At 38.0% G+C, this 26,293-nt stretch overlaps 1 protein-coding gene across 3 annotated transcripts in view; it reads right to left on the bottom strand.

Annotated features, from left to right (window-relative positions):
• ZRANB1 (zinc finger RANBP2-type containing 1) overlaps positions 1-21,616 on the bottom strand; it is a 41,894-nt gene extending 20,278 nt beyond the window's left edge. The window contains exons 1-2 of one of the 3 annotated variants that reach the window (XM_023730050.1): positions 18,702-21,616; positions 16,378-17,228 (exon numbers count right to left, since the gene is read on the bottom strand). In XM_023730050.1, the coding sequence (XP_023585818.1) occupies positions 16,378-17,228; positions 18,702-18,742 (892 nt within the window). In that variant the 5' untranslated portion in view covers positions 18,743-21,616. Of the gene's footprint in view, positions 1-2,550; positions 2,673-16,377; positions 17,229-18,701 lie in introns of those variants that run through there. The other 2 variants (XM_004374925.2, XM_023730051.1) reach the window with 2 other exon arrangements.
• Between the last annotated feature and the right edge of the window lie 4,677 nt (positions 21,617-26,293).

The following is a 26,293-nucleotide window of genomic DNA, read 5'->3' as shown; positions in this document are numbered from 1 at the left end:
TATAAACACACAAGCACAGCTGCAAATCCTCCCCCTCACATACACACTCTTTATACTCATTTATACTTTATACTCACAATTTATACTCAAAACACTCTTACGAGGACCACAGGCCTACTGCAGTCACAGAAAGAAATCACCAGGGCTAACAGGTAAGAAGCCTGGTATGAGACAAGGCAGATAAATCTTCCCAAAAGGGCAAGCCTTAAGAATACAGATATTGAGCTACTTGAATTAAAAACGAATCTATGGTTAGAAGGTTTCCTAATTATTATGCTCAAGTAGACAACAAACTCTAAAACTTCTGCTTAAGTTATTTTCATGAACAGGTAAGAATAATCTGGAGGGGTAAAAACCGTTTGAATAATGTAATGCAGTTTATTAGCACCGAGCATGCTCTACTCCAGTTCCGTTTGTGTCCACGGTATTTCCTTATGAAGACAACCACCTGTCATGTAGGTCCTGCGGCAGCTGTAACTATTTCCAGGCCCATGCAGTGTCACTGCACCTTTTACACTTTTTAGCTTTAACCCTAAAATATACAAATTTTCTTTGTATTACATGAGAAATGTTCCACGCACTTCCAAAAGCAATCCAGGGATCAAATTATTTGAAAAGATAAAGAGGAGGACCTACACCGTGTATGTGTGTGCGGGTATATGAATGAATGCATGTAGGGGTGTGTGTCTGTGTGTCTGTGTGTCTGTGTGTGTGTGTGTGTGTGTGTATTTATATATTTTTTATTTCCCAAAGACAAAGGATGAGATAATCTAGAGATAAATACAAAATAACTTCATTCCTTTGGTTGGGGAGAAGGGAGAGTTTCTAAACCACGGTCACCACAATTTCTAGCTAACTTACCATGTAGCTGAAGTCTGGGAGAATCTCATGTTAGAAATTCTTGCCTAAGAATTCATTTCCTCTCTAATGTTTCTGAGGGATTTCTGTAATTAGAAACTAATTAGCACAATCAAAGTAGAGAGAAGTGCAGACCAAACAGCACAACAGTTACCAAACTGTGCTTGGAATTCTAATTCACAGCATCACCCATTCTGCCTTTCTTTTTTTAAACATACAAACAGAACTTTAAATGGATGAATTATATGGTATGTGAATTATATCTCAATAAAGCGGTTACAAATAAATCAAAAACATTTAATTACTCACCCACCCACACCACCGAAAGCTCTGTGTTAAACTGCAATGCCCATCCCCTCACATGGACCAGATCCAAGAGGGCAGAAAATGAGCATGAACAGAACACAGACTCCTAGATGAGGCCTTCACTGCATCAAATTCTCCAAACCTCCCAAAATGTGAAAAACACATGTTTAAGTATGGGCACAAAATAATGTTTAAAAGAGAAATATTCTACTGTCTACTGTTTTAGGAATATTAATTTTATTCTCTTCATTAATCATAATTAAGAACTCATAGTTTAAGTGACCGGTGAGTTTTAGGCTACAAAGAGTAGTATATTTATTACAAATCACATTTCACGAGCTTGTCACTGAACTGTCCCGAGTTTTGGTATATCTTCATTACACATTGCTCTAAGAGAGCTACTGATTAAAGTTTAGACAGATTCTTAATAGACTGGTTTCCACTGTAAATATGCTGTTTAATAAGAGTTGGCCTGTACTCGGATAATTTCACTTTTTAGCCCCCACATTTTTACTTACAGGGGGAAAAAGCATCAGGTTATAAGCAAAAAAACTTACAAAATGCCTCTGAGTTCTTCATGTAACATTATGTTTTGACCACCAGTAAATATTAGGGGATAAAAGGAAAATAGGAGCAAGTGGTAGAATGGTCAGTAGTGAAAATGACAGCCAATGAATGTAAGTAGTCATATCTCACTTTATGGAACAAAAGCCAGAAAAAAACCAAAACGTTCCAGCAGAAGACAAAGAGGTGACCTAACTTAGAAGTTGCTGGTATCTCACAGTGCCTCCAAGAGCAACAGAAGCATCTTTCCCTAGACTTTTTTCAAAATTTGACAATCGTGTATTACATGTTCTGTCCCTTCCTCCTCCATGCTATGAAGGCAGATAAAAGGACAGCTGAAGGCACTCCAGGAAGATTAACTCTATCATCTGCAGCATCGTTAACATTCAAAACTGATTCAGTGAAATGCACAATCAGCTAAGAAGTGGTAGGTACATAAATACAGATAAAGTGTTTACGTGCTTTAAAAAGCATGAAGACCTGAGAGTAAATGAAAGCGACCATAGTATATACTACTAACTATAAAGGTTAAGGGAAAAAAAAAAAGCTCATATTGTTTGGCAAGCTGGGCCAGGAGTAGAATTTAATGTGTTTTGAAGCCACAGGTCACAACTCACTGGGGACTTCACAGCTACTATGGAACTCCGTTGGTTAGAATATGGAGCTGGCTCATAGATGCTTAGAAAAGAAACTTATTTTTTTCCCCCATATATGGCACAGTTTTCAAAGTTTTGCCTTATTTTTCTTTATGACATAAAATCATAATGGTAACTAACTTTGAAAAGAATGCCAAATGGTAAAAAAAAAAAAGCCAGGACTTACCTGAGCCCACATGGGCCAGCTCAACACTACCCTGGAGTTCTATGGTAGCTGTGACATCACAGCATGCTTTATGCTGTGGGGTCAGGGTGGACTTGGAGTCAGCTGGTACAATTTCAGGAGCCCTTAAAGAGAAAAGTTAGTTTTAAGTGGTAATGTTGAGAATGCCCTCATCATGGTCAGTAGAAAGATGCAGAGAGGCTGGCTAAGACGTCTGGAAATTCTTCCTCTATCCTACAGTTTAATTCATTTAACTGGTTTAACATATTAAAAAGGAAATTATACCACCCAGTAATATTTTTCCTTTATACTTGCAATCATGTAGCTATAATTTAATCACAAACTTGGGTTAGATATTCAAAACTCAAACATGCGCTACATTTTAAATAAAATGATCTCAATATTTTTAAGTGTACCTTCAAATAGTTAACAAGCACAGTGACAATCTCAGAAATAGTTTGAGAAGGACAAACAAATCATCTCCTAGTTGAATTTTCCACAAATAACCAATAGCAAGAAGTTAAAATCTACCATTTCCATTCCTATATAGTGCTACAGAACAATGACCTTTTCAAAACACCCCCCAAAAAAGATATTTTAATATTAAAAGAGATAAAAATCACAAATTGGAAATAAATTCTTAAATTTAATCTAACCTATACTGTATCAAAATAAGCTTGCATTCAATTCATTCAATAATTTCACTTCCCATTATTAAAACATCCACTTCGGAAAAATAAAAAGATTCAAAGAGATGGAGAAGTTAAACAGTCTCTAATTAAGACCTTTTAAATGTTCTATTATTAATCATGACCAACTATGCCAAATACAGTTGTTATTTCTGAGCTCCTCCTTTAATCTCTAATCAAAATGTTAACAATGTGTGGAAATACAGAAATCCCCAAAGTCATGAAGAAATATCTCAACCCACAGGTATCTTCGTAAGAACGAGCCTGCCATGCAGCAGGATTACTGCAGAAAGCATGCTGCAAGGACTTAAAGGATGATGTCACACAGATATCTCTGAGACACGTGATCAGAGATGAAGGCCAATGTTACTGGGTTAGAGAAAATGAACCTGAATTCAAATGACAAAAATCACTTAAAATCACCAAAATAGTCAACTGAGGGAAGATTAAGGCTCTTAAAAATCCAAGGTTCCAAGCAAAATGTACTTTTAAAACTCACATAAAGCAGTGTATGTCAAAACCACATTCACTACCGAAAAAGCGAGTGCCCACAAGTTTTTCTGACTTCAATGCCAAGTTATCCTGGCTGAATTTAAAAACCGAATTTTAGGGTTTTAGAATTATACTATTTTAGGCCTAGAGAGGTTGAATAGTCTCTCTTTTACAAGTGAGAAAACTAGAGGGTAAGTGAACATTTACTAAGGTAAGGGGAGAGGACAGAAGGCATAAAAGGGAAAACTCTCACGGCATATCATGACTTTATACTAGTTCAGATTCTATCCATATGACTCTTCTAAGCCAAAAATACTCTTGATAGAATCAAGACAGAGGGTTATCAAATTAGAAGAGATAGTAAAAGGTAACCTAGAGGGGGAAAACAGTAACCAAGTCCATCTTAATTAAAGTCCACAGCTTGAAGCACCAAAAAGAAAATTTCCCTATAATGTGCCACTGAAGAAGGTTCCACAACTTTAGTAAACACTCTGGCCCCACACAGCATCCACATAAGCCAAGTGGTAGATTTTCCCCAACAGTTTCTGGCCCATATATCCAACAACCCACTGGACATCCTCACACCTCTCCTATATTCAGGAAATATGATACTGCTATCCAACCCAGTTCCAAACCAAAGATCTAAGTATCTTTCTTGACTCCTTCTCCCCTCAGCCTCAATGTCAATTCTTCCAAGTTTTATCAATTCTACTTCTTAAACCTCTCTTAAATACACTCCCTTTTCCCCATCTCCACTGCCTCTATCCCTAGTCCAAGACTACACACTCACTCTCTCACCTGAACTGCTGGAATTTTCTCTAAGGGGCCTGCCTACCTCCAGTGTTGCCCCTTTCCAATCGATTCTCCATACTGAGGCCAGAGGGATCTTCTTACACCGCAAATCTGATCAAGGCACTCCCCTTTCAAAGGTTTACCATGGCCCTTTTGGTTAAGATTTTAACTCCTTAACCAGGCTGAAGAGCCTTAAAGACCCAGCATTACCTTCCAACTTCTCCCTCATAGTTCCCATTCTGAACTCAAATTCTGCTGAACTTTTTTCAGTTTATTGGACATACCATGCTCTCTTGACTCTGGGGTCTTCAAACACACAATTAATAACAGGTACACTCTTCCCTCTTTTCTGTCTAAGGTTTTACAACTAGGATATCACTTTCTCCTGAAAGTCTTCTCAGAATTTCCAAACAAGATCAGCTTATACATATTCCTTTACTTCCTCTACTGAACTTATCATACTATATTGCCTTGCTGAATTAGTATCTTCCTCTACCAGACCATAAGAAAGCCATGACCTCTTTCACAGTGCTTGGGAAAATGCAAGAGACACTTGGTGAATATCTGAATGCGTGGATGAACAAAGAAAGCAATAAAGAAAAGCTAAAAGCTAAGACAATTCTGAAGAGTAATGCCTACGGGAAGGAGGATGAACATTTGCCCTATCAATTTTTTTTTTTTTTAATATGTAATAAAACCCTAATTATTTAAGCAAGCAGCCCTAGTGGTGTAGTGGTTAAGAGCCTGGCTGCTAACCAAAAGGTAAGCAGTTCAAATCCACCAGCCACTCCTTGGAAACCCTATGGGATAGTTCTACTCTGTCCTGTAGGGTCACTGCTGAGTAGGAATCGACTCGATGGCAATGGGTTTGGGTTTTGGATATTTAAGCAAAAGTGAAATACTGATATAAAAAAGACATATCAAAATAAAAAGCCTCAAAACAAATCCTTGTATGCAAAATCATTTAATATACGATAGAAGTACCCAAATCAATGGGGAAAGAATTTATTCAATAAATCATATTAGTGGAAATTATTTGGAAAAAATATTTTAATCCTTAATTTAGACAAACAAAAAACTGCTGAAGACAACAAGATAAAATGTTAATAGGATAACCCCCCCCCCCCACACACACACACACGCAAAAAAAGAGAAAGAAAATTTACAACAAATATGTCAGGTGCATATTCATATCACATACATAACATATTTATATGGAGTTCATGTAATTTGATAAAATCACAAAGGAAAATAGACAAAAGACATGACTCAACAATTCACAGAAAAAATACAAATGACTTAAGAATTGAGATAGCATACCTCCCTTAACAACAAACATCAGCAAAGATACAGCTACCCAGGGCCTCTCTTATGCCACTGATGGGGATATAATTGGTCCTGTCCTTCCAGGTTGCAATTTAGCAATATACATAAAGAACTTTTAACGCACTTATATCATTCGATCTAATAATCCCATTTCCAAGAACCTAACGAAACCATGAAAAATGCTGACATTGATTTTTGTTTTAGAGATGTTCATTAAAACACTATGAAAACAAAAAATTCAAATCACCCAATGGCTAACAGTAAGGAATAGGTGCAGCCACTCAATGTCACTACTACACGTTCATTTAAAAAAGGATGAAGACATGCTACTTCAAGAGATAACGTTAAAAGAAAAGGGCAGAATAGCTAACAGTAGCATCTCAATTATGTAAAAATAACTAAATGCAAAACAGACTGAAAAGAAAATATACAAACAAATCAGACAGATTTACTCTAGGTGATGAGACTATGAATCTTCTTCACAGCTTTTCTTGGAAATATTCCATAATGAATATGCTCTGCTTTTATTATCTAAAAATGACCTAAACTCTCACATACTGTGGTTACAGGACATCAGTAGATAATGTCTAAATTTGATAAAACAAGAAACAGTGATAGAAGGAGATTATTTAGAAATACTGGAGGTGCTGCCTCAAATAATACCACCTATGCAGTACCCGTCCCCGACTCCTGCAAAAACATAAATGTTGAAATTGAATCTAATCATGAAGAAACATACAAATGCAAATTGAAGATCACTCTGCAAGACAAGTGACCTGGACTCTCCAAAAATTTCAGTCATGGGAAGAGCAAGTAAAACAACAAAAACAAAACCAGCTGAGGTGCTGTTCTTGATCAGAGGAGACAAGATAGACAAAACAACTAAATGCAATGTATAATCTTTGACTGAAGCGGGTGGGGGCAACAGCTATTATCGAAACTACTGGTGAAACTGAATATGGACTTTGAGTATTAAATTCCATGGATAATTGTAATGTTTGGTTATGTAGGGAAAACAGTCTTGTTCTTAGGAAAGAATGCTAAAGTATTTAGAGGCAAACACACACACACATACATATACACACACACACACACATACTGTCACACACACAAAGGGACATCAAATGTGGCAAAATATTAACAATTGGAAAATCTAGGTCAAGGGCATATGGTGTTCAATGTATTATATTTGTAACTTTTCTACAGGTTTTTTTTTTTTTTAATTGTGCTTTAGGTGAATGTTTACAGAGCAAATTAATTTCTCATTAAACAATTAATACACATATTGTTTTGTGACACTGGATGCCAATTCCACAATGTGTCAACACTCTCCCCTTCTTGGCCTCAGGTTCCCCATTTCCATTCGTCCAGCCTTCCTGTCCCTTACTGCCTTTTCATCTTTGCTTTTGGGCTGGTGTGCCCAGTTAGTCTCGTATACCTGGATGAACTATGTGTGTTATTTATTATTTTATAGGCCTGTCTAATCTTTGGCTGAAGGGTGAACCTCAGGAGTGACTTCACTACTGAGCTAAAAGGGTGTCTGGGGGCCATTCTCTCGGGGTTTCTCCAGTCTCTGTCAGGCCACTAAGTCTAATCTTTTTTTGTGAGTTAGAATTTTGTTCTACATTTTTCTCCAGTTCTGTACAGGACCCTCTACTGTGATCCATCTGAGAGCAGTCTGTGGTGGGAGCCGGGCATCATCTAGCTGTGCTGGACTCAGTCTGGTGGAGGCTGCGGTGGCTGCGAGGCATTAGTCCTTTGATCTACAGGTTTTGAAATTTCTCAGAATAAAAGGTTGATGGGGGAAAAAGTGGTTGTCTCTGCAAACAGGACTGGAAGTGGCGAGAATAAAAGGCAACTACTGCATTTTTTATAAGCCCTTCTATGCTGCTTGATTTTCTAAACCATGTGCATAGTTTATTTTAATAAAACTTTTTATATTAAAGTTATTTTGTGGTAAAAGTAAACAGGAACTACCCAGAGTCTAAACATACCATAAAAAAGGAAAAAACCAAACCCATTGCCGTTGAGTCAATTCTGACTCATAGCAACCCTACAGGACAGAGCAGAACTGTCCCATGAGTTTTCCAAGGAGTGGCTGGCGGATTCGAACTTCTGACCTTTGGTTAGCAGCTGAAGGCTTAACTACTGTGCCACCAGGGCTCTATATTTAATATTGAAAAGATACACCTAGATTTCATTGTTCAGTGTGTTCGTTTAATAAAACCCAAAACCAAACTCGTTGCTGTTGAGTCAACTCCTACTCACAGTTACCCTAAAGGACAGAGTAGAACTGCCCCATAAGGTTTCCAAGGAGCAGCTGGTGGATTTGAACAGCCGACCTTTTGGTTAGCAGCAGAGCTCTTAACCACTGTGCCACCAGGGCTCCTCATTTAATAAAGTGCTTTAAAAAAAAGAAAGAAAGAAAAGAAAGCCTTTACTAAATCAATAATGCATATTTAAATGCCGGTATCATATAATCCAGAACTACCACACGTATCTCTTTCTCAACAGGAGGCGGCCCAGTATTAGTAGCAGACCTGTGTACTCAGTCATTTCTAAAAGCCAGGCCTTCTGTCTCAGACACACTAGTGGCAACCAGAGAGGAGTCCACTGCTGGGGTTCTATTTCTGTCATCACCTTCCATTTGCCCAAACAGATATGCTCATTCCTGGAAGCTTCTTTCTTATCCCAGGTGTCAGGAAGCACTTTTCAAATCCCAGACTGAACTGGCTAGCATCGGTTAATAGTGGAAAGGAAAGGAAAAATCAGTATCTATGGCTATCTCTATCTATACATGTGCACAGTATATATATAACTCTCTACAGATTAGAACCTTCTATACTGCTGAGAATTATCACACTTCACTTTCAAAGTCATGACATAAAATGTGATTTTACATCCAATGTACCAAAATCATATGGAGAGATCCTTAAAAATGTGAAGAAAAACTATCTGAAGATAATACTCCTTTCACAAAACTAAATCATTCTACTGCCTGTAATACCAACTACCTTGGATAGGACGGAGAGCCACAAGCAAGAATGTACATGGAGTAAAAAGATCCTCATTTTTATAGCTACACACACAAACACCCACATAAGAGAATCTCACAGAGCTAACCAAGGACATACAAGGCAGTGCCAGCATCCTAGCAGTTCACTTTCCTTTTATGGATGCAGCGCCAAAGATTTGTTACAGGAGTAGGCATATATCTTGGATTTGAAGACTACTTTTAATAGAATATTCTAACCCAAACCATTTTTGTTTTAAAGGTGGGGGGGCAATCAGAGGGTTCTAAATGGCTCTGCCCTCATTTATATGTAAAGCAACGTATTAAGAAAAAAAAAAAAAGACACTAAATTAGAAAAGATGAGTATCTTTCTGTAGAACAACCAGTCTGGTATCAACATAAAATGAAGTTCATAAACAAAATGGCCTGGTAGCACCCTAGAATAAATCCAGCACTTAAAAATAACCATACATTCAATCTAGCAGAAGAGTGGACAATTTCATTAGCTTCCCCTCTAAGCTCCCAGAAGATGATCTCTAAAAATTAAATATTAAAACAGATATGCCTCTGAGCTACCAATACAGAAGTGACGATGGCCACAAAGCAATTCCATAGGGCAGGAAAAATGCTAGAGACTGAAAAAAGATTGCCCAAACAGCTGTGCTATACCAAGCTGGAAATATGAAAACTCAAGCAAAGCAAGCAGAAGGCGCACTCTCCTGCCTCCCTCTTTCACTTATGAAAACCCATGTGATTACCGTGGACCACCGGGATGGTCCAGAATACACCCCCCCCTCAAGATCCTTAACTTAATCTCATCTGCAAAGTCCCAAAAGCCATGTCAGGTAACATATTCACAGGTCCTGGGGATTACAGCAGGAAGCTCTTTTGAGGGGAGGGAGGGTGTGAGCACTTACTCTTCCTGCCACACTATTTAAATCAATCATGCAAATCGGAAAAAGACCGAAACGGGGGTGCGGTAGAGATTCGAGTAGTGGGCACACAAAAAAGGCAAACTCAAGACAGTATCACTCACCTCACTAAGACTGTGTGTTCATAATACCTAATGCTTTGTGCCTTCAGGTAAGTCATTAAAAAATTTTCCCTGCCTGTGGAGAAAATTACTACTTCTAAAGCTAAGGAGTACTGAGCTAGAGAAGTCTCTTTTTTTCTTCACAATCATGTGCATACTCTGAGTTTCCTGTAAAGTTAAGAAGTTAGCCACAAAGATGTCTTAATAAATGGGTAAATACACCACTGTGTTTATGTCAGAGATTTCCTTTTCTGTTTTGTTTTCATGCGGTAATTTTTTTTGGTATACACCGCCTTATAATCATTCCAGTTCATAGTACTATGATCTCCCAAAAACGAATCTATATGACTCTTTCTTCAGTCAAAGTTAATTTAATTTTGCTTGCCTTATTGTACAATATCCCTTTCATTTGACCAGACAAGTGTTTCAAAACCAGGTGTAAAAATCACCACAGAAGATTACATGTTTCAACAGTTTTGTTTTTACATAGAGGGGAAAAAAATCAGTAATATAACCTTAACAGTTTGCTTCATTGAGAAAAGCCTTTGACTGACAAATTACAAATGTATTCACATACACAATTTTTAAAACCTGTACCAAAACCAGCTGAAAAGAATATTTTAAAATGTAATAAGCCTATATGTTGCTAATTTGTGTTAAAATGAACAAGCTGTATTAGTGAAATCATCAAATGACCAAATATATTCTGACATGTTTAATACTATCCAAGTTGTAGAAATTTCTAGCTATACCTGACACTCTTGAGTTGGCAAAGATTATATGATATACAGGTTTCTGGCAGGGGGCTAAAACATAATTGGCATCAATATGGAAAACAGCTGACTCAAACATGGATCTTCAACACAATTAAGTTATGAGAAAAGGTGAAATAATAGATCAAATTTAATATTTTGCATAACACTTCAAACAAAAAGTTCAATATATTTTCTGCCTGTATAAATTATGTAAGATAAGTCAGAAATAAGTCAGATAAGTCAAAATCTGAAAGTGCGACCAATTTTGCTGAGGAATAATCAATACTGCCCTCTTCATAATTCCATTTCATCACGCTCTCAATAAAGAAGAGATTCTGGTTCAGCCCTAAGTTACTGACTCTCAACAGGAGGCACCGGTGCACACTGCAGGCCACCCCAAAACAGGAGCTGTGCCCGATGAGCACACCATCTCCACAGATGAACGCTGCTCAGCCCACTGCTCCTGGGCAACCGACCATTTCAGCAGGGACTCCAGGCTCTGCGTGGACCTGCTACGGAAGCCCGATTCTCCCCTAAGCCTTAAGCCCAGTCTCAGCTCCTTCCTGTCTTCACCAGCAGTCACCAGACCAGCTACGTGTAAGAAAGATGTGGGTGTGTTTTAAGAAGTGAAACAAAATGCCAACTGGGAAGCAACAGGTTCGATGACGACTGAACAAAAAAAATTTCAAGTAAAATTTTTATTTGCTAGAACTTTAGGTATGACAAAGGGACTGCTTTTTATCTTTTTATCAAATACTGCCACAAGTGAGGGTAGAAAGATGGAAAAATCAAAGGTAAAGAAATGTGACTTCAGGCTCTTCATGTCCATAGACTGCCTGGGGCCTGGTGATAAATTGAGGCTTCTCCACCCTTTCCAATGGTCTGACTCACAACAGATCATGAGGATGGCACAGGACAGGGTAGCATCTCATTCTACTGTGCATGGGGTTGCCATGAGTCAGGAACCTTTTCGAGGACAGCTAACAACACTCCTTCCCAATAAGAGCTTATCACACTCTATCTTCCCGACAGTGAGGGAAAGGTAGTGTTGGCTCCCCTGGGCCGAGCCCTGAGTAGCCTGTAAGGTGGAAAACACAGAAAGCTAGGAAGAAAGCAACTTATCTAGAAATGCAGGGGAGAACAGGGTGAAGGTCTACTTCTCCAGATTGCAGTATCTAAAAGGAGTCATTCATTGATTTAACAAATATCTGAGTAGCTGCTAAGCATCAGGGACTGTTCTAGGTACTAAGATACAGCAGTGAACAGAACAGACAAGATTGCTGGCCTTCATGAAGCTTAAATTCTAGGGAAGAGAAGAGACAAACAACAAGGTTTAAGTGGGTTAGAAGGTGACAAGTGCGAGGAAGAAAAATAAAGCAGGGAGGGCTGGGGAAAGGGCAACTTGGACAGAGCAGCAATTTTAGATACAGCAATCAGGGAGGAACTCACCGAGATGGCAACACCTGAGGAAAGCCCTGGGTGAGGTCAATGAGCTAATCCTGCAAAGAGACACCTGGAGAAAGACCAACCTCAGCAGAGGAAACAGCAAGTACAAAGGTTTGAGACAGGAGCATGCTTGGCTTGCTTGCAGAAAAGCCACGTGGCCAGTGTGACTACAGAGGAATGAGTGAGACAGAGAGCAACAGGACAGAAGGGTGGGGTGGCAGGAACAGAGCCAGGGAGAGTCTTTGAGGGACTTTTACCCTGAGTGACACGGGAAGTCACTGGAGAGTTCTGAGCAGAGTTCTAAGAGCTGTTGTGGCTCCTCTGTTGAGAACAGACTGTAATGGAGGGTGAGGGCAGGGAGGGGACTGTGGCTTAGACCAGGATGGTGAGAAATGGTCAGATTCTGGAAATATTTTGATGGTAGAGCCAGCAGGATTTTCTCACAAATAGGAAGGTGGTTAGGAGAAAAAGAGAGACGCAAGGATGACCAAGGCTTCTGGCACAAACAAATGGAATGATAACTGAGATGGAAAACCCTAAGACAGATTTGAGGGAAAGACCACTTGAGTTTTAGACTTTGAAACTGAAATGTCTATTAGATATTAAAGGGGAGATATTGAGAAGGCATCTGAGTATGAGTCTAGGGTTCAGAGATATAAGAGTTATAACAGATTTAATTTAGGGTTCTTATCTAATCCTGTGTCTTTTTGAGAGATCAACTTGGGTTACAAATTTAAATGCTTTTTTAAAGGGCAACTGATTCAGTAAAATAGAGCAAAAAACAGTGTATTAGGTAGTGTTGCCCTATGTGACAGCTGTATTATTATCTATCCACTGAGAAAGGCAGTCTATGGTGAGTACTGACATGAACCGCCTGAAAACACCTGGCACCAGACTGCAGACATTCCAGAGACAACTGCAAATTTAAATTCACACCTTCTGCCTTTACCATCCCCACTTCTACCCCCAGATTCCACTTCTACTGATGTCATGCTTGGCATTGTCTTCACCAAGAGAAAAATTTCACGTCTTCTCACCACATAAGATAATATGATTTGTGAAATTTACACCCAGTAGTCATTTAAAAGACACCTGCTCAATACTGTTGCTTTGCTTTACTTCTGCCTTCTCAACAACTAAATCATCTTCTTTCCTATTTTACCAGCCACCAAGATGACTTGAGTTTGAGACATTTTTTCTAATTTCAAATGGGAAAGTCTCACATTCTGTACTCAGTATACATTTTATACTTAGTATACATACTTTGGAGATGATTTTTTTAAATGCATAACACCAATAAGCCATGATATACTATATCTAATGCAGTCTCGCTTCTAAGGAGCATTAGGGCTGTACTTCTTCCAAGACAGACCTGTTTGTTCTTCTTGCAGTCCATGGTATATTCAATATTCTTCACCAACACCATAATTCAAAGGCATCAATTCTTCTTTGGTCTGCTAAAAGAATGAACAAATCTATCTTGGAAGAAGTACAGCCAGAATGCTCTTTAGAAGCGAGGATGGCGGGACTTCATCTCACGTACTTTGGACATGTCATCAGGAGGTACTAATCCCTAGAGAAGAACATCATGCTGGGTAAAGTAGAGGGTCAGTAAAAGAGAGGAAGACCCTCAACAAGATGGACTGACACAGTGGCTGCAACAATGGGCTCAAGCATAGCAACAATTGTGAGGATGGCACAGGACCAGGCAATGTTTCATTCTGTTGTACACAGGGTCGCTATGAGTCAGAACCGACTCGACGGCACCTAACAAACAACAACAATAAAGTCTAGAGAATATAGGGCAAGCAGCAACAGGGAACTAAAGATTAATTTTCAGTACCTGCAGACTTCTGTTAGTCTTACTGCTTAAGTTTTTTCAACTGAAGCCCAATACAATGTAAACAAGTTCTTTGAAGAAAAGTTTTTAACATATTTCAGTGATGTTTACTGAGGGTTACGACTACCAATACAAACAGAGCCATAATCGGTTACTCATCAGTTCAGAACCATATTGTGCAGTGAACAGTCGAAGGTTATTTGCCAACAGGAAACTCAGAATCCACATTACCAAGAACCAAACATAATCACCTCTTGGTTCTAAGAACCTAGAAATTTTGAGTGGGAACAGAAACTTAATAACAAAATTGTTCTGTAAGTGAAACAAGACTAAATCCAAAATTGGTCTTGCTGGTAGGAGTTTCTGTTCCACCTTTAAAATGAACTCACAGCTACTAGAATGAGGAGAGATACAAGCATGGCTATTCAAAAAAAAAAGTAAGGGTGTATGGAAAAGAAACAAAAGACAGCACCATGAAGAGAGGAAAGAAAGGCAATAAAAACAAGAGAGTAAACTTATGTTGATTGGTCTAACTTCTGTGTTTCACGAACAGGAGTTCTTATCCTGAACTCACTGACTTGGGTGAAAAATGAACCCCTGATCCCTAAAGGATTCTATGACCCCCAAAAGAGGTAAAGAATTAATATGATGAAGTCCAGTTCATTTCCATCTATTAAACTCTGTGCACTCTAACATCTTGCAGTAAAAGTACGCACAGCACAATACTGCATGCGAAAATAATTTTAAGAGTGCTCCAAAAAGCATACAAATAATTAAAAGATAATCACACCAAGACACAAAAGGTCACTTACTGTATGATTTCATTTATATGAAATATCCAGAATAAGTAAATCCACACAGACAGAAAGCATTATTGGTGGCTGCCAGGGCTGGGGGTTGGAGGAAATGGGAAATGACTGCTTAATGGATAGGAGGTTTCCTTTAGGGTGATGAAAATGTTTTGAAACTAGATAGAGGTGGCGGTTACACAACACTGTGAGTGTCCTAAATGCCAATGAACTGTTCATTTTAAAATGATTATTTTTATACTATGTGAATTCCACCTCAATTTAAAAAAAAAAAACTAATAAATAAAATCCTTTTGTATCTCCTACTTAAAAAAAAAAAAAAAAAAGACAATCACACCATGTGATTGGGGGGAGGGGGGGCAATGGGATGAGATGAGATGACACAGGTAGGAGGGATTACCCTACTTCAGGGCAGGAGAAAACTGGAGCTAACAGTTACTAACTGCCTATTGTGCCTGGGACCACACTGGTGTTCAAAAGGGCTCATCTGCTGGGACATGCATTTTATAAGGACAAAATTAAAATAAAAAAGACTCAGATTTCTTAAATCTGCTCTTAGGACTTGCAGGTTCATATAGCTATGTGTTCCCTATTTTGGAATGTATGTATTTCCTTATTTTCTATAACCAGGGAAATAAACAAAAGAAATTAGTACTGGGCGGGGGGTAACCACAGCTAATGCTTAAGGTTTATCTAGTGTTCCACACGAAGTTTAATCCACACAAAGTTTAAACCTTTTGTCATAAAAAAAAGTAATCATTCAAAATTGAGTGATCACTCAAAATTTAAAGTAAGCCCCCCATCCAAATAATTGAAATCATAAAACTCAAATATCTAACCTACTCAAAAAAAAGGAAAACACTGAAGACCTGCTTTTGTGAATTACATCACAAATAATTAACTCACAGGTTGAATAACTGGAGAAAACCCTGCTCTCATGAGTCTCTGTCCTTTGTAGTTCTTAGCTAGAACGGGAGACCCATAGCCAGAATTTCCTTAGGAAAACACTATAAACACAAAACACACAAATCATAATTTGATCTATGCAATCAGCTGGCTACGTGAAATCAGTTTCATAAAGTTTACAAATATTTACTATATGATATGATGCTCATGTTAAATTAACATCAGTAATTTCAAGGTCATTATTATGTCTGTTCAACTTCTTGGAGCCACACATTTTTGTGATATTTTTAACATCTGACTAATGCTTCCATCATCACAAGATGCTCATACTGCTTACAAACACTCTGGAAGAGCAGCTGGTGTTCTTCAGTCACATCTTGTTACAATAAACGGAGTAGCAGTTTTCAACTCCAGGTATATGTTCTATTACCCATGTGTAAGAATCTATGCTTTAACATAAAAGTCCTCCCTCCTCATGATGGAGAAACATGCATACAATTAAGTGTAGGCAGTTTAAGACAAAGCTATGACAAGACTACAGATACAGATTCTGATGCATGGGTATTGTGGAGCATAGGTATCATGCTGAAGGACCTTTGACAAGCAGCAGAAAGCCTAGAAAATAACTGGAAATCAAAGCTAAATAATATTGATCCTGCTTACATCTCTCATGTCATTTTTAATAACTTCTCCCGTCGCATTCAAAAAACGCAGAAAACAGAAACTTACCCACACAGGCATTGAGGAACAGCCAATCGGTCTTTTTCATCCTGTTTTTAATTTGCTTTAGTTTTTTGAAGTCCACTTCAAGTTCCTCCTTGCTGCCAACAGCACCAGCCAATTCAATTCTCTGAAAATCCATTTTCATTTCCGAGTCCCGTTTCACAGTAGGAGGGGATCTTCTTTGGCTATTACCACTACTGCAGCCTCCTCTCCATCGTGCTCTGTCTTGCTCATTTATTATTGAAGATGCCTCTTCAGTCTCTGCCAGCTCTATGGCTTCAATGTTATTAGGTCTGGGATGATCACAAACAACACATTTTTTAGCCTTGGCCCAGTTTTCGTATGTGCAAACAGAACAAGTCCAATGCTGGGTCCTTGTGTTCAGTTTATTTCTATCATTGTATTCCTCGCAAGGATCAACAGAAAAAGCAACTGGTCTTGAGCCAGAGCCTGAGGATTGAGGAGATTCGGTGGGACTCCTGGTCCTACGTTGGGATAAACACTGGGTACATCTGATTGCTCTTGGCCAGTTCAAATATGTGCACATGTGGCACGACCATTTGTTTGCATTTTCCATGCTATATGAGGACTTAACCCTTGGTCTTGCACTAGAGTCTGGACATATCAAAGGACTACTTCCTCCTTCTGTGCTAGAAGGATCCCAATCTCTACCAACATCACTGGAACCGCTTTTAAATGGATCCTCTGTAATAATTGTTCCACTAGGTCTCTGGGCACGACACATGGTACACTTGATTGCAGATGGCCAATTTTCATACGTACAGTATTCACAAGCCCACTTAATTCCACGTTCTGACATTGTGCACTTCTTGAAGTAAGTTATGTCAGGCAGGAAGCTATAAATAATTAGGACATAGTTATTAAAACAATAACAACATGATTCCACCTCTGAAAATATGCCCAGAAAACATAAGTACCCTTCAACATATAAAATATGTATTTATCAGAAAAGGTATGTAAAATTTCATACTGAATTATCCTGATTTTCCTTTTTGATTTCCATAGAGACACTGGAAACAAGTTTCCAAAGAAGCACCTTACACTTCAAGATACAAAGAAATTGTACTTTGGAATACAAAGGAGATAAAGGGTGGTCTGTGCTAAAAGTTCCAAGAGGGAAAGAATTTGTTAAAATAGGTAAGCCACTAATAGGAATGTTTAATTTCAGCACGGACATCGCCATCACCTTAGAAAAGTAACCAATAATTAAAAGACTCTTAAAGGGAAGGGGAATAACAAAGCCAAACGGCATCCTAAACAGATAAGCATTCTCAAATTATGAACATAGATATTATGCTATCCAGGTACAGAACAGTGTTTGATTCACTGAAGAATTCAAAAGATCAAAGTCAATTCTATGATTCTATCAAAAGCAGCTTGAAAGTGCTAATTACCCACTGCTCTTAATTAGCACAGGTAGAAAAGATGTTGAGTGATCCTTACAACTAACAAAGTAACAGGGTAAAATAGAGATAAAGTTCCTTGATCTTTTATATCCTCAAAACCTAGTTCAGAAAGGAGCACACACACACACAAAAAAAAAACTGTACGTCACCTGTACTTGGGAAAATCAAACTGTCAGAACTTTGCTAAGATAACTACTAACGTAATCACTTCAATATAATTTTGAATATTCCTTATTTTGTATATTTAAAATATATTTATATATTCAAAATTCAATTCCGATTTAAAATATTCACTATTTTAAAGAAGGTTCCTAGGATTCTACAACGGACTTACTAAACACCATAATGAACATTTTATTATTTAATGACAACTAATTCATAAATGGGAGTCCTGGTGGCACAGTGGTTAAGAGCTCGGCTGCTAACCAAAAAGGTCGGCAGTTCAAATCCACTAGCTGCTCCTTGGAAACCCTATAAGGCAGTTCTACTGTGTCCTATAGGGTTGCTATGAGTTGGAATCGACTCGACGGCTCTTAACAACAATTTAAAAATGAAGAAACTCGCATAATAAATCTAATAACAATTATTTTTAATAGCTTCATGTTAGGCATTGGCCACTAAAGCCAACTTCTTCATTTTTAAAATCCCTTCTCAACTTAATAACATCCCACCGCTTACCTTCAACCAGAAAAGGGAAAGTAATCCTGGGCAGAGTAATAGAAGCTTTTCCCTCTCTTTCTCAGGGAATTGTTCCTGAGCCTGGAAAGCTAAATCTTTCACTTTAGAAGTGCGTATGTCCCTGCTTGCCAAGTCCTCACCCCATTTGTATTGTGAACTCTGTTAAGTGAACAGTATTCACCATAAGAAAGGCTACTTAATAGCTAAAATAAAAATCACACTTACTAAGATTTTAGTTTCCATGCTATAACCTCCACCTTGCACATGGTTAGAATAAAAGTATGGTTTATAAATCAGATCAAAGACAAGATTCAGTCTTCATGCTGGCTCAGACTCTGACTTCCTCAGGAGATATGCAAAACGTGATAAGTGGTTCTGTCTGACTGAGAATAGCTATTCCTGTAAAGGAGATGAAAACTGAATTTCACTTGAAGGCTGCTACTTTACTCAAAAGTACTTTTTTTTTTTAAAGGCTTTATTTTAATCAACTCTCCACTTTAATCCTACTTCTTTCTTTTAATAATGGATTATTGTATTTAGGATTTTAATGGAACACAGCAATAAAATTAGTTAACTCGGTTGGTCAGTCAAATTAGACATGGGAAAGACTTTTTTCTATAAAACCTTAAACGTGTGTGTATGCACTAATATTATCGTTAATATTAACTTGGAAGTGCTAAGTCAATTTGTTCCTGAGTAACGGAAGGAAAATGGTATAAATATTCCAAATAAGTAGAGAAAGCAAAAAAAAACACTGCTTATATTCAGCTCTGAAATCTTTTTCTCCTACAGCAAGTGTTTATTTGTTTTGTTTTCCCTAACCTGGGTAATCTAAAATTATCTTGCTTAGGCTTTTAAATTTAGTTTATATTCACTGATTACCCACAATCTGACAGCAGTTCAAAGTATGTCTGAAAGGCAGGGAACTAAAATCATATAAGCATCCTTAAAGTAAACAATCAAGATTTAACAGCAGTTTTTATATTCATTAGGCACTGTCTTCCTTTAATTTCTTAGGACTGAAATATAAATTAAGTACTAGCTCCTGCTACTGGGAATTTAAATAAGCAAGTAGAAACTTCTTGTGACAATAACAAAATGCTATAATGAACCTATGCCCAGGGCAACTATAAATAATTCCAATATTTAATTTAAAATATTCACATTCAAAAATCCATGCTCGCTTTAATAAGCTTTACTTTGATTTGCTTGTAGCTCAATTAAATAGCTTATTATATTATCCTAGCTAATCTTCGTGGAAGTAAGATACTAACATAATATATCTAAATGTCCAAGTCTGGCAAAAAACAAAAACAAATAAAACAAACCTTTGCCATAAAAAAAGAAAAAGAATGACTGTCATGTATGCCTGGTCATGATGGACAAACAGCTGCCTAATTAGCCTACCAGTACACGTTAGCTCCCATTACGAAAATCCAGGTTACTAAGCAGTACCAAAACCAAGCTCAAGAGTTTTAAATTAGATAATGATGTACAGTATCCACTCTATGGAGAATTTAGGCTTTGCAGGAATACTGTTTTTTAGTAACAGAGTGCTAAAATTCATTGGAGAGGATTATGAGAAAACCATATTTACCTGCGGTAATCAGTACATGAATGGAAGAATAAAGACAACATCAGCCCAACTATGTGATTTTGTATTATTGAGATTAAATTAACATTGAGTACAATTTTTCTCCCAGATGTCAACATCCCACAAGGGACATAAACTTATTTTCAACAGCAACCAGCCCTGAGAGTTAATATGACACAGGATAGTAAAATTGTTACCAGATATTGTTTTAAGTTAACGTGCATTCGTATACCCAAATAAACTTAACTTGCAAGTCTAATTTTGCAAGCAAAACAGGTTTCCAAATTCTATCCAGTGAATCACACTTGAATTAACTGGTACAATAAGACAACAATGAAATCTGCATAATATCTGGGCCTTCTTTAAGGCGAAATGGACACAACAGTTACTCTTACTCCTTGGTTCAAATTCAGTACCAGCAGTTGCCAACCGGTGAAACCAAAGAGTTTATGAAACTATTTGTGCATCACGTTCTACCTGAAGACTGAATAATGTTTCCAAGTATACCAACCATTTTCCAATACTAAATTCATAACTGCTTTTGATTATAGACTTCCCGATCCATATATGGGCCCATTCCAAAGAAAGGTGATTCAACGGAATGCAGAAATTATCAAACAATATCATTAATATCACATGCCAGTAAAATTTTGATGAAGATCATTCAAAAACAGTCGCAGCAGTACGTCAATTTATAAATACTCAGCAAATACGTTAGGGGAAGACAGATGAAAGATAAAACTAAAAAGGATATATTAAGCATGTTGAATTTTTAATTGTTAAAATATTACAAGGTAAATACGAATTACAATATTTATATAAATAAAAATTAAAAATACCACTTAACTATTAAAGCAAAAAACCTACAGTCATTTCCTTTTTTCTCATCAGTATCTTCCTCCATTACTGTCTTCCTCATAACAGTCAACAGGAAAAACGAGTGGTCTTAAGCAAGATCCTGCAGATTAATTATACAGTGAACTCTCTATAATTCCAAATGTGATCTCATTTCAGGGCTCCAATAGCTTATCAAATCCTACATTAAAACCCTTATCTCCCTGTCACAATAAATTCCTATCCTGACTTATCCAGTTTCCATTAATGATACCGTTAATAATCTTGCACCCAGCATAGAAACCCAGAGTCATTAATTCTGCCTTCTCCCCAGATTCTTGGGGTAATTTCTGTCCAGTCAGTTCTCTTCTTCCCATTCCCACCAACTACTAAAATAGCCTCCTAAACTACTTCACTTTCAAATCCATCCAGCTCACTGTTACCAGAATAATCCTCAAAGTAACAAGACCCTCTTTCTGAAGCTCTTTTGCAACAGTATGAACTTCTCGCCACACACGCACACCCCACACACTCAAATACTCACTACCCAATATGCACCACTCTCCCCCAAAGACACCACACACATACCCAACTCATGCACGTACCTCTTGTTCCAATGATACACACAGAAGGCACTCCCTAGATAAGCAAGCACCACAGACATACAAACTCATGTCTGGCAAACCCCACCTAGCCTTTAAGGCTCAGGTGAAGGAACTTTGTGGAGGGCAATGAAAGACAACACCATAACCAGTGTAGGCAAAACCTGAGCCTTATGACACCAAACCTTTGAATAAATAACATGAGGCAAGGGAGCCCCAAGGATGACTGAGGTTGAATTTCCTGCCGAAGGATCCCAGAGTCCAAATGAAGTTGTTTTTTAAAAAACAAATGTGGTACTTCTTCCTCCTGACTTTTTGGGCTGAGATTCGTATTTGATACTCTTGTGGTATCTTCCTATCTCCCAGATTATAAACTCAGCAAAAATATGTTTTTCTAGTTCCTAGCATACATCATGTACCTACTTAGGTACATCACTATACCAATAAATATCTGAACTTACACAGCAAGTCATGACTTCTACTGCACTCCAATTTCCCTGCCCATTAAATATACATATTATATGTAATTTAATTAAAATTATAAAGCATTTTTACCTCTGCTAGGTTGGCATTTGAAATTAAAGGAACTCATAACTAAAATAAAATATAACAATCACCAAGTTCTTTGTTAAGTGGCTTAGTCAAGTAATAGAACCCTCTGGATCCACAATCAAATGCACTTAACTCACTTGGTTTCTAAGACACCCTCCCTGGTTTTTCTCCATTCTCACTAACTGTGCTTCCTCAATCTTCTTTGCTGGCTTCCTTACTTTACCTGGCTTAGAAAGCCAAGTGCCCTAAGACTCAGTTCTTGGTCCCCTTCTCTCTAACCACTAACTCCCTTGGGAATCTCATTCAATCTCAGGGCTTTAAATACTAACCAAAAAGTCGGCAGTTCGAATCCACCAGCCACTATTTGGAAGTCCTATGAGGCACTTCTACTCTGTCCTATAGGGTCGCAATAGTCGGAATCGACTCAATGGCAATAGGCTTGGGTTTACATGCTAATGACTCCCAAATTTATATCTCCAGGCTGAATATTTCTCCCCTGAACTCCAGATTTGTGAATCCAACTGCCTACCTGACATCTCTATTTGAATGTTTAAAAGATATCCCAAATTTCATGTCCAAAACTGAATTCCTGATCTGCCCACCACCACCAATCTGCTCCACCTTCGGTCTTCCCCATCACAGTCGATGGCAACTGCACCTTTCCAGTACTCAGGCCAAAAGCTTGGCATCATACCCTCTTTGTCTTACACTCCAAATCCAATCCATCAGCAAATTCTGTTGGCTTCACCTTCAGAATGTATCTAGACTCTGCTCACTTACCACCACCTCTGTTACCACCTCATTCCCAAACCACCACATTTCACCTGGATTATTCCAGTAGTTCTTAACTGGTCTCCCTACTTTTGCCCTACGCCTCACCCCCAGTCTATTCTCAATATAGCAGCCAGAATTATTCTTTTGAAACTTATATTACATCTACTATATCTCCACCACCCCCACTACCACCGTGGGTTGCCTAGAAGGCTACACTCACCTCTTTCAGGTCTTTGTTCAAAAGTTACCCTCTCAGTCTCAGCCTTCCCTTACCACGTACTTAAAACTGCACCACCGCCCCTGGACACTGCTTTCCCAAGCATCCTCCACTCCCTTCCCTCGCTGATTTTTCTCCACAGCATTTATCACCTTCAAATTACATACATTTCGTTCAACTGTCTCTCTCCATGAGGCCTGGATTTTTATTAACTACTTTCCTTGTTCATTTATGTAACTATGCATTGATGCCTACCATGGGGTCGCCATGAGTCGGAACTGACTTGACAGCAACTATCAACAACATACATGAATAGTGGCTGGCACACAGAAGGCCTGAATACATATTTACTGATGAATGAATGTTTCAGCTACCTCAGAGATTAAATTTATTCAGGTCAATCACATACCTCGAATTACAAAATGAACTTAATGTAACAACCTATAGCAACACGTAGGGAAGTCTACCACGCACTCAGCTACGGGGAGCCATAGAACTAGATAAAACACTGTCCTTGTTCTAAGGGCACCTGCAATGTAATTAGATAAAAGATGACTATGGCTTTCTTAAACATGTTGTGTGAAAATGGGGCAATTATCTCCAAGAGTGCGTATCAATCCAGAATTTAAAAAAAAAAAAAAAACTTTTGCAAGAACTATGAACATGCTACCCTCAGTCAATATTTAATTTCTTTCATTACCCTAGATAAAGGAGCAGGAAGCCATATGCTGTGTGCTGTTAAGACAGTGCTACTCAAAGCATGGCCCAGGGGCCTGTGATGGTCTGCAAACTGTATGCTAGTCTGTACAGAAAATGAGGGTATGCATTTAAAAACTTTGTAGCAATTTTACAGAATAATTTTATGATTATTGAATATAACAGTAAAACATTTGGGGCTTGTATTTGAAAAGCATTATGAAAACATTTGAAAAAGCTTAAGAATATAGCTTCTTTTTACAACTTGCAGGCACAGCTCATAAAAGAGAGGAGATAAATCAAAATAGGAACCAAAGTTCCTTCCATCCTAAATTTCCACAAAAGGAACAGCACTTTAGAAAACAAAGACAGACTAAAACCAAAGTGATAAAAATCTGTTTGTTTGTTTGTTTGTTTGTTTTAACATTTTTTATTCACTTTTATGCAGGGAGGAAACCCTGGTAGTGGTTAAGAGCTACAGCTGATAACCAAAAGGTTGGCAGTTCAAATTCACCAGCTGCTCCTTGGGAACCCTATGGGCCAGTTCTACTCTGTCCTATAGGGTGGCTATGAGTCGGAATCAACTGGACGGCAATGGGTTTGGTTTCAGTTTATTATGCAGGAAATATTTTCTCTTAAAAAAAAAAATCAGTGCTCAGAGGATGATAGGAGTGTTAAAAGGACAGGCGTTAGCTTGAAGGGCTCCCACTGGACAAATCTGCATCAGTTTGAGCACGAACATAAATAATGACAGTAAAGGATTTTAAACCACTACATAAACTAAAAATCCCTAAGTCTACACTGATTTATGTAAGTAAATAAATAAGAAACATTTCTCTCTACACTAGAAATCCAACTAACAAATGCAAAAAAATGGCTGAATTAGAAAAACCACCACTTGGTAATCATCACAATTATTAATACGTTCAGAAAAGAATCATTAATGGATGTTAAAACTATACCATACTACACTCATAGACTAGTGGGTAAAAATTTCAGGATACACAGGCTATTTTACATAGTCGCCAAGTACTGCCCCACAATAGTAACTTTACAGTGAAGAAACCTGGTAGTAGCCCCCATAACCAAGTAATCGAAGTTAACCTCACTAATAATGACATCATTTGCCTCCTGATATGCTGTACTGAGAAGAACACAACATCACTTCTTACGGTATTCATGCCAAAAAAGTACATGACCTGACTCTAATTATGAGAAAACATCAGACATATGTACAGCACTTTCTACAAAATAACTGACCTACATTCTTCAAAAACAAGTCAATATCATGAAAGACAAAGAAAGACGTGACTTCAGATTAAAGAAGCCTAAAGAAACACTTCCGCTGCTATTGATAAGGTTTTCATTGCCCAGTTTTTTCAGAAGTAGATCGCCAGGTCCTTCTTACCATGGAATGCCCCTGGAAGCAGCAGTAAAGAAATCAAACAACGCACTGCATTGGGCAAATCTGTTGCAAAAGACCTCTTTAAAGTGTTAAAAAGCAAAGATGTCACCTTGAGGACTAAGATTCGCCTTACTCAAGCCATGGTATTTTCAGTCACTTCATATGCATGTGAAAGCTGGACAATGAATAAGGAAGACTGAAGAATAGATGCCTTTGAATTATGGTGTTGGCAAAGAATACTGAATATACCACTGACTGCCAGAAGGACAAACAAATCTGTCTTGGAAGAAGTACAGCCAGAATGCTCTTTAGAAGGGAGGATCGTTTTACTTCGGACGTGTTATCAGGAGGGACCAATCCCTGGAAAAGGGCATCATGCTTGGTAAAGTGGAGGGTCAGTGAAAAAAGAAGGAGACCTTCAACCAGATAGATTGATACAGTGGCTGCAACAATGGGCTCAAAAACAACTGTGAGGATGGCGCAGGACTGGACAGTGTTTCGTTTTGTTGTACATAAGTAGGGTCTCTATGAGTCGGAACCGACTCGATGGCACCTAACAACAACAATAAATATATCCATCATCACACAATAAACCTTAGGAGATCACAAAATACTTTCACATACATCATCATTTTCATCCTAACAAAAACTGAAGGAGTTATCATTACCCTTTCATAAGTGAGTGAACGAACTTGGGTTCCCACATCCTAAACCTTTCTAAAAAATTGTCCCTACCTTCCATTCCTTCTGCGAAGCCTTTGTTCATTATTTCTCTCCTCAACTACTTATTATTAACTGGTCTTTCTAACTTCATCCTCCTCATTAACTGCCAGAGTGGTCTTACCAAGATAAAGACCTGATCCTGCTATTCTCCGGCTTAAAACTTTTCAACAATCCTAAACAAGACATAAAACACCCTTCATGACTGATTTTTAAGTATCTCCTTAACTGCCCTTCCAAACATATGCATACACACATGTTAAGAATTTCTTACAGTATTTTCCTATACTGATTTATTACTTTCACCAAAACCTTAAGGTGAGATCTACTTCATTTTACTATGGGAAGACCAGTCCCATCTCTTGATAGTTATGCCCAATTCTCTCACATACAGGAAAATGCAGTGCACTTTTTCGATGTGGG

This window comes from Trichechus manatus, unplaced genomic scaffold (assembly GCF_000243295.1).
Source record: "Trichechus manatus latirostris isolate Lorelei unplaced genomic scaffold, TriManLat1.0 scaffold00031, whole genome shotgun sequence".
Classification (NCBI taxonomy): Eukaryota; Metazoa; Chordata; class Mammalia; order Sirenia; family Trichechidae; genus Trichechus; species Trichechus manatus.
The sequence above is the reverse complement of the archived record's forward strand: the minus strand, read 5'-3'. Positions and strand labels throughout refer to the sequence as shown.